General features: G+C 30.2%; 1 protein-coding gene across 5 annotated transcripts; it reads right to left on the reverse strand.

Annotated features, from left to right (window-relative positions):
- Positions 1 to 315: 315 nt before the first annotated feature.
- Positions 316 to 4,276, reverse strand: LOC141664115 (uncharacterized). 5 transcript variants are annotated; one of them, XM_074470016.1, is made up of 9 exons: positions 4,101 to 4,276; positions 3,928 to 4,012; positions 3,486 to 3,738; positions 3,081 to 3,151; positions 2,907 to 2,998; positions 2,423 to 2,574; positions 2,155 to 2,280; positions 1,768 to 1,868; positions 1,406 to 1,598 (listed from the first exon to the last, which is right to left on the reverse strand). In XM_074470016.1, exons 2-4 carry the CDS (start codon positions 3,991 to 3,993, stop codon positions 3,147 to 3,149), a joined length of 324 nt encoding a protein of 107 aa, XP_074326117.1. In that variant the 5' UTR covers positions 3,994 to 4,012; positions 4,101 to 4,276; the 3' UTR covers positions 1,406 to 1,598; positions 1,768 to 1,868; positions 2,155 to 2,280; positions 2,423 to 2,574; positions 2,907 to 2,998; positions 3,081 to 3,146. The 5 variants fall into 5 exon arrangements, 4 of the variants coding, with proteins under 4 accessions (XP_074326117.1, XP_074326116.1, XP_074326118.1 ...); XM_074470015.1 differs by having other exon boundaries at positions 3,928 to 4,022; XM_074470017.1 differs by lacking the exon at positions 4,101 to 4,276 and having other exon boundaries at positions 2,155 to 2,233; positions 3,928 to 4,068.
- Between the last annotated feature and the right edge of the window lie 5,447 nt (positions 4,277 to 9,723).

Below are 9,723 nucleotides of genomic sequence, written 5' to 3' on the forward strand. Positions count from 1 at the left end.
ACGGAAAAATGCGTCGTAAGTTAGAAATTTCCGACAGAAAAAATGTCGTATTTTAGAATGTGGGGCCTACAAGCTTGGAAAATAAAAAATCAAAACAAAAATTAAATATGAAAATGGCTATATTACGACGGAATATACGAAGAACAGCCGTCGTAAGTTTATTTTACGAGAATAATTACGATGGAATGTATGAAGAACAACTGTCGTAAGTTTGTTTTCCAGAATAACCAAATACTGATTTTCCAGTTTTCAGCCTTTTCGGATTTCAAATTGGATCCTAAACCTGTACAATCACAAATACCGATCTACATACAATCGTAGCTCAATCCAATCCGAAACCAAAATCAAATAACAAGCAATCATCCACGCAATTGAATAAATCAAAATTTAGAAACATCTATGAATTTTCTTCCGTAATCACAAATTAACTAGATTTTTACATTTCCTCAGCATCTAGTTAAAATTAACCAAATATCATTTGGCAGTATTTACAAATTATAATGCTAGAAATAGCAGGTTGATATTCACTATATCAACCATAAACCTCATGGCCGAATTCTGTTTGTGTATATAAACTAGAATCAGAATGCATGCTAAGTTTTACATGAACTAATAACTCCCGAAACCAGGCATGTTCATCCGCAAACCCTTATTCTTCTCTTCGTCTTACGGCGTGGCACTCCCGAACAAGACAGTGGGGCACATTTCGTCCAACACAATTTTCTTTCCTGTTAATAATTCAAGCAAAATATCCACTTTTACATCAATCCTATTGTTACATCAAATCTTTCAAACCAAAATTTACAAAAATATTAGTATCATTTTGTTAGGCAATTTTCTTATCATTTCAAATAAACCCCAACTCTATTGCCATAAATAGACACAACAAATCTGAGGGTAGAAAAGACTTTAAACCACAAAGTACCTATCTCTATTTCCCATCATTTCCTACTGATCCAAAACATTGACTAGAAGGCTACTACTCCAATAATTAATTACTTTTTTTGATGGCTAGGCTGTGAATTAAATATACCGTGGCAATGATAATATATACTCCTAGAAGGCTAGAAGTATTATGTAATATGGGGACTTATCGTATATACGAATCGCAGTCAATAATTGTTGGATATATTTGAGAGATCTTTCTCCTCGACGTTGGGCAGGATATTATGTTTTTATGGTTGTAAAATTTAATTCTTCATGTATTGGTAACCAATAAGTACAATATAGTAAATATATATTAATGTTTTCATCTATCCCTGATGCGCTTGACAGACAACATTTCATACCCCTCTATTTTAATTAATTTATTCCTCAAGAAAATATAATAATGACTCTAACGTAAGCTACCTCACTAATTGACTACAGTTTGGTGACCTACATTTAAGCAAATTACGTAAATTACCTTTGGATCCCCAACTCCTTCAAGGCTAGGATAATAGTTTCATTGGAAGGATTTTCGTGATTGAGCTGAGAGAGTGCATCCTCAATTATTTGCTTCTCTTTGTAAATGTCGAGTCCTCCTTATCCGTTAAGTGTCTCCCACATTTTATATGGATCCTCCATTATGAGTCCACTTTTTTCTCCGCAAACATATGCTGCAACAATCATACGTTACATTTATCTATATAAATCAGTCTCGTAAACTTTTTTCTAATTTAAATCAATAGGAGGACCATTAGTTACAATCTGCAGGCCATCAATACAGGTATTTTAGATGTAACACATTATAGGAAATTGAAAATTACTCAACACACAGTTAATTACCAGTGGATACATGCAGAAGCAACTTCATGTTGCTACACTTGAGGGCGAAGTTGTACACATGTTCTGCTCCAAATATGTTTAGAGCTAGTGAAATGTCATACCTATATCCAACATTTCAACAATCAAGTTAATAGAAATACCTATGTACATATAGACTAGTGATTATTCGTACATATATATTATGAAATTAAGCATCACATCTACGTCAACAAGGAAATTATAAGCTATACAATATTATTCAGAGTAGTATAAATTAATTTCTGAAATATAAATAAAATTAATAAGAAATGGAGAGAGTGGCAATAACATATAATATATCTATAGACTATACTTATATTAAAAAAGTTGATAACGAAATGAGTAATATAGGTACAAGATAATAGAGACCTTTCGTCGAAGTTAGTTGTAGCAGCTATGTTAACAACAATATCAACGTCTCTTCAGATTTCTTCGAGTATCGTGAAGTCTTTAACTCCCATGATCACAAAGATAAAAAGTTAAATTGTGCTCATTCTGCTGACAAAAACAACTATTTATATTCTAGGATAGCAGATTAATGCATCACATTAAGATGAGAATCAAAGAAAAAGCTACTGAAACTTTCCTGAAACAATCTACATTAAATTTACATGCAGAAATTTAAGTATGTACTTACCTCGACCAATCTTCATTCTTCACCCTTCTCTCTCTTTTTTTGTTATAAATGGAGTTTGTGACACCTATAGGTACATTCTAATCACAGACCAAGTTGTATTTTATTATGGATCTGCTATCCTTTCTTGATTGGATGAGCACATCCTGCTTGTGCTGTAGAAATGAAGAAATTGTCATATAAAGTTCCCTTTATTCAGGCAATTTGAAGAACCAGGCTTGTTTTTTGGTACACACTTGTATATGTTGTGTTAACACACTAACCATACATCATATTATGCAGTGATATACTCCTACTTATAAAATTATACATTTTTTATTTGATATTCTATTTTTGACATGTTTATTCCGAAATTTATAGGAACAACCACGTCGGACATATTTGAGCTTCGTATCCACAAGCGTGTTATTGACCTTTTAGCCAGAAATTTAGAGAAGTATTGGATATGCACATATTTAATATTAAAGGCAAAGAGAAGGAAAAACACCAGTTCCAACAAGATGAATTGCAGTAGCCAAAGCAGCCATTCCACTGCTGAAGCAAAGTGCTCTTTCAGCCTTGTCAAGTTTTGCCAAGATGCTGAGAATAAAAAAAGATTCATGCTTAACAGGTAAAGTACATAACAATGAAATATATGTTATGTATCCAACACATATAAAACCTTTCCAATGCATCCCTTGTTGGATTTCCTCCTCTAGTGTAGTCATAGGGACCATATTCGACAGCGTTAGGCTGCAAAATATATTCAAAGTCAGTGCCTTTGCTGAAGTCAAAATATGCAAAAAACCTGTGAAGCATATAAAGTTCCTTTCGAGACTCCAATCATATAAAATATATATAGCAGACTGTAGAATTAGGTATGCAATCAAACTAATATTTCTTGAAGCATTACAATCAATTTAAACAAATGCAAGTGACTAAAAAACTGAAAATGTATTTGCCTATACAACACAAGCGTGCTCACATACACAAGTCCTTGTTGCAAGTTCTGCCCTGAAATTTGGCATAAAATATATACATAGATTCATAAACAAAAGTGTCGGCATGATCTTAGAACTCAAGTTACCTGCTTGTAAGTAGCTGTCTGGTAAAGAGGTATACTTGTCGAATGAAAATAAAATTATAGTTGAGTCTAATGCTGATGTTGATGCTGATGCTGATGCTTTCACATACTCGTCTAATGATGATGCTTTCACATCCATTTCTTTGTCTCTAAGGCAATTAAGTTCAAATTTCTTAGCTGACAGCAATAAATTCTGTCTACCATTAACGATCTTTTTGCATCCAAAACTCCCTTGTAAGGTGCCTTTCATAAACCCCTGCAACCAAATTTAAATCAGAAATTATTTCACATCAACTTTTATGTATAAAAAAATAAGCTAAAGGCTAACTGAGCCAAGAGTTTTGCCTTCCGAGCATCAATCTTCTTATAGTGGGATGTTGAATTATGCACAAATTTAAGTATGTACTCGCCAAGAAATTATGCACAAATTTAAGAATGTACTTACCAATCGCCCTGAAATTTCTCTTAAAGCTTCTGCCCATCGGAGAGGACAGATCCAACTCCACCTCATCTATCTCTTCATCCAACATCTTCTCCAAACTTATCAATTACAATCATTATCAATCAAATTACAAAAAGAATAAGAAATGAAATTGAGAAAAAATAAACACAGTTTACCTCAAATTCAGGTAGAATAAATAAAAATTAGGGCTTTCGAGAATGAAATAGTGGGTTTATAAGAGATGAGAGTGTGGCGATAGTGCTAGGGTTTGAAGACGGAGGCCCGAGAGAGGGCGAGAAGGCCTTCAGAAAGATATAACAAAGAGGGGTCGGGGGAAAAAGAAAAAGGAAATGGTCACATTACGCGGCACTTAGAAATTTCACAATATTTAGTACGTGCAATCCCTTCAATGAAAATAAAATTATAGTTGAGTCTATTTTAAATATATATAAATTTTTTCTTTTTCTAGGCAAAAAAAAGTACTTAATTTAATTAGTTTCAAAATATAATTAATTAATTAAAGAGTTTTTCCATCTTTAGATACATTTAAAATTTTAATTAACTAATTAAAATTTTAATTTACAACGATCCAATTGTTTGGATGTCAATAAATAAATATATATATATATATTAGTAATATATCCAAAGTTTTATATTAGAATAATTTTATTTGGTTTGTCATTTTAACATTGAAGCATGAGTTTACTAACTAGTGTTTAATCCTGAATTTGTGTTTCAATTATTTAAAAAAGAAAAATCAACGATCCAACCGTATGGATGTCAATAGATATATATATTAGTGATATAACCAAAATTTTATATCAAAATAATTTTATTTATTTTGACATTTTAACAGTCAAACATCAGTTTGACTAGGACGGCTAACTACTGTTTAGTTCTGAATTTGTGGTTTGATTATTTTAAAAATATTTTTCATCGATCCAACCGTATGGATGTCAATAGATATATATATTAGTGATATAACCGAAATTTCATATCAAAATAATTTTATTTGGTTTGACATTTTAACAGTCAAGCATTTGCTTGACTAGTACAGCTAACTAGTATTGAATCATGAATTAGTCTTACGATTATTTTAAAAATATTTTTCAATGATCTAACCGTATGGATGTCAACATATATATATATTAGTGATATAACCAAAATTTCATATTAAAATATTTTTATTTGGTTTGACATTTTAACAGTCAAGCAACAGTTTATATAGTACAACTTACTAGTGTTGAATCTTGAATTAGTGTTTCGACTATTTTAAAAATATTTTTCAACGATCCAACCGGATGGATGTCAATAGATATATATATTAGTGATATAACCAAAATTTCATATCAAAATATTTTTATTTGGTTTGACATTTTAATAGTCAAGTAACAGTTTGAATAGTACAGCTAACTAGTGTTGAATCTTGAATAAGTGTTTTGACTATTTTAAAAATATTTTTCAACGATCCAACCGGATGGATATCAATAGATATATATATTAGTGATATAACCAAAATTTCATATCAAAATAATTTTATTTGATTTGACATTTTAACAGTCAAACATCAGTTTGACTAAGATGACTAAATAATGTTTAGTTCTGAATTTGTGGTTCGATTATTTTAAAAATATTTTTAAACGATCTAACCGTATGGATGTCAATATATATAAATATTAGTCATATAACCACAATTTTATATCAAAATAATTTTATTTTGTTTGACATTTTAACAGTCAAACATCAGTTTGACTAGGACGGCTAACTTGTGTTTATTTCTGAATTTGTGGTTCGATTATTTTAAAAATATTTTTCATCGATCAAACTGGATGGATGTCAATAGATATACATATCAGTGATATAACCAAAATTTCAAATAAAAATAATTTTATTTGGTTTAACATTTTTACAGTCAAACATCAGTTTGACTAGGACGGCTAACTAGTGTTTAGTTCTGAATTTGTGGTTTGATTATTTTAAAAATATTTTTCATCGATCCAACCGTATGGATGTCAATAGATATATATATTAGTGATATAACCGAAATTTCATATCAAAATAATTTTATTTGGTTTGACATTTTAACAGTCAAGCATTTGTTTGACTAATACATCTAACTATTGTTGAATCCTGAATTAGTGTTACGATTATTTTAAAAATATTTTTCAACAATCTAAACATGTGGATGTCAATAGATATATATATTAGTGATATAACCAAAATTTTATATCAAAATAATTTTATTTGGTTTGACATTTTAAGAGTTAAACATCAGTTTGACTAGGACAACTAACTAGTTTTTAGTTCTGAATTTGTGGTTCGATTATTTTAAAAATATTTTTCATCGGTTCAACGGTATGGATGACAATATATATATATATATATATTAGTGATATGATCAATGTTTTATATTAAAATATTTTAGCAAAAAAAATAATTTTTTTCTGAAATTCTTGAAATGTCACCCAAACAAATAAATGCTGACATTAATATGGTTGGATCATGAAATAATATTTTTTAAAAATTAAAATTATCAAAATTCATGTGCTAATTTACGACGGAATCCGTCATAAATTATTATCTGCAAAATTTTAGAACAGTCAAATTTACCGCCCAAATTTTGGGAAAAAAGTTAAATTTCCCTCTTTGATAACTTACGACGAATTTTAATTTTCGTCGTAAATTGGATGTTCCAATATTTTCCGTCACAAATATTTCATCGTAAATTTAGATGAAAATATTTTTTTCATTTAATTTCAAGTTAAATTTTAATAAAAATATTTAACTTACGACGAAATGTTCAAATCGTCGCAATTTCAAATGTTTTTTATTTTCCCACCAATTTTTTTGGAAAAAAGTTAAATTTTCCTTTTTGATAACTTACGACGAATTTTAATTTCCGTCGTAAATTTGACGATCCGATTTTTTCCGTCGCAAATATTCTGTTGTAAATTTAGATAAAATATTTTTTTATTCAATTTCAATTTAAAATTTTAATAAAAATAATTAACTTACGACGAAATATTTAAATCGTCGCAACGTCAAATTATTTTCACTTTTGTTTAATCGTGTCGTGCATAATTTTATTAATAAAATACTAAACTTACGAAGGTTTTGTATTTCGTCGTAAATAATTACGACGTTTTGCTTTTTTCTGTCGTAAGTTGGGCGCGCATTTTTTTCCGTCGTAAGTTGGGCGCACATTTTTTTCCGTCGTAAGTTGGCCGTCGTAAATGCCCTATTTTGTTGTAATGATAAATATAGAATATTTAAATAAAATATTAAATAGTAAGTTTAAGAATACAAGAATTGAGTGTAGATAGAACAGGAGTGTAGGTAAATTTATTTGTTCTTTTTGGCTTATGGGCCAATAACATCACAAAAGAACCCAACTTACAACACATCCTAATTCTTATTAGTATACTTTGGTAATCTTAAAATAAGCCCACTATATTTTAAATTGGATCTAACATCTAATTCCAACAAACAACTCAATACCCTAAATTTTTTCACAATATGGTTTTCTCCCGTATGTGGAGCCTCATTTCAACCGAGCCATAAAAAATCTTCATTTCAATACACTAATCCTACCGTAAAAGACTTGTGCAGCAGAGCTACGGGACTTTCTGGTTCATTACCCAATTTTGTGATAAATCCCAGGTTTGTTTACATCTTATATATTGATGCACTAATCCTACCGTAAAAGTGTCTTATTAAGTGTGAATTACAATATATTCTTGTAATCCTTTAAAAGTTGTTCATTGATGCACTAATAATTTTATGATCTCTCAAAACTAATTTTACCTTTAGAAGGTATATGTTTTCCCATCTTGATCTAGAAGTCACCTAATAAGAACGCCTTAACAAGAACCTAGCTTATTATATGAGTTAGTGGGAATTGAATGTAATCACCACTTTTTATATATAGTTATGAAACTTTTGTAATGCTTAATTTCTTATATTCACTAATGAGGTTCCATGTCTAGATGATACCAATTTCAAGTTTTTGCTTCTTTGTGTTTGTCATGTTGTAATGGTTACAAAGGATTTTTTTAATAAACTAAAGTTTAGAGAAACCATCACTAATTTCCTAAGAAGAATTATACAACCTAGTACTTTGTAGATTTTCCTCAAAATTTTTTATTAAGTAAAGGAAATTAATGGCCAAAATTAATTATGTGAATCATTAAGGATAAGCCATGGCTAAATATATGTATTGAATTCATTTAGATGGATAATATCCAAACTAGATGAATAATATATAGATAGACCTACAGTTGTGGTGTGGCCATATATAGTTAGATTAGTTTTGTGTGTGAATACTATCAAGTTATTTATCCTGTTTGAGACAATTCCCTTATTAAAAATTAATCTTGATTCATATATAACTTTGCTTTTTTCAGATATGGATTGAATGTGATTCAAAACTTAGTTGCTTGGGGTGTTATAATTACCCTCTAACAAACTAATCTAATTTTTTTAGTCTATTAAACTGATTTTAAACATTGTTTTTCAAAATTCTTACGTATGTTATAAAATTTTTCTATAGACAATGAAGAAAATGCTCGGGAAATTTACATTCCAAGCTTCACCAGTGTTCTCAAATTCATGCGGGTAATATACTTTCAAATTTATTTTATTGCAAAATATTTTATTCTTATTTTCCTTCACTATTCATTTATATGGTATATTTTGTCTTCACCTCTATAATAAATGCACGCCTCTATACTTTGTCTTCGCCTCTATAGAAAACACATTGTACAAAATTGTCATTGAAAAGTGCAATTATGTGTCTGTTGTCAAAGGAAGAGGAGCTAACATGGGCACTCAAGATTGGGTCGTGTGAATTTTCAAGGTTTACACAGAATGTCAAATAAGAGAATGGCATGAGGTCTACAAAAACTTTTTCAACCGAAGGCGAACTGCGATGGTTTTGTTGTCGAAACAAGTGAAATAATCATTCACATACATTCAGGATTTATGGCAGGAATGAAGTAGAACTGATAAATCATGATCTTTGTGGCATGATATCTCCCCCAATTTTGGCCGTAAATAGGTATGTATTTTTTATGGTCGATGATTACAATTGTGCATAAGAACGTAAACATGATAATACATAGCACTCAATATAGAAAAAATGTATACAATGCCACAGTAAGATTGTACCATATTTATTGTACCATATTTTGTTATAACTAATCTTTAAACATAATCGATATATACTAATGCTAGGAAAGATATCAGGTTGAGTGGAAATCCTGAGTGTCTCATTTTGAAGTGTGCTTAATGTTTAGACCTCTCGAAGTATACGAAGTGTTTAGACCTCACTAATCAATTATGTGACGGGAAAAATAGTCCAGGAAGCTAGAAACATATATTCTTACAAATAATCATTACACAAGGGAATAAACAAAGGCTGGGTATGAATTCAAGTTGCCTCACTGAAGCGCAAATTTGCAGGAACAGGGCAAGAAGATATGACACTAAATAAAGTGTTATACCTGACATATATTTTATAGCTTTGACCGAAAGCACGATGATTACGTACTTTGTCCTATAAACTAAACATAAGTCCCAAATCTCCTCGATTTGGGGTTGGGGTGTTACAATCTAGTATTGGAAACATTTTGAAGTTTAAGAAGTAGATGGAGAGTGAGTTTGATATGGTTCTTAACAAAAGCGGGCATACTACCTTGGTTTGGAGGTAAACCGAAAAAGGGTTCACAGAGATCAGAAAAATAGCTTACGGAAAAAAGATCTTGAAAAAGGCGAAAATGCTAACTTATAAACCAAATAGAT

The sequence above is a fragment of the Apium graveolens genome, chromosome 6, assembly GCF_009905375.1.
Source record: "Apium graveolens cultivar Ventura chromosome 6, ASM990537v1, whole genome shotgun sequence".
Lineage (NCBI taxonomy): Eukaryota > Viridiplantae > Streptophyta > Magnoliopsida > Apiales > Apiaceae > Apium > Apium graveolens.

Excerpts from the sequence above, each read along its gene's own strand:
- LOC141664115 (XM_074470016.1), bottom strand. The coding sequence starts at position 3,993 with ATGAGGTGGAGTTGGATCTGTCCTCTCCGATGGGCAGAAGCTTTAAGA. Across the intron at positions 3,739-3,927 it reads GAGAAATTTCAGGGCGATTG|GGGTTTATGAAAGGCACCTT; the intron begins GTAAGTACATTC and ends ATTTGGTTGCAG.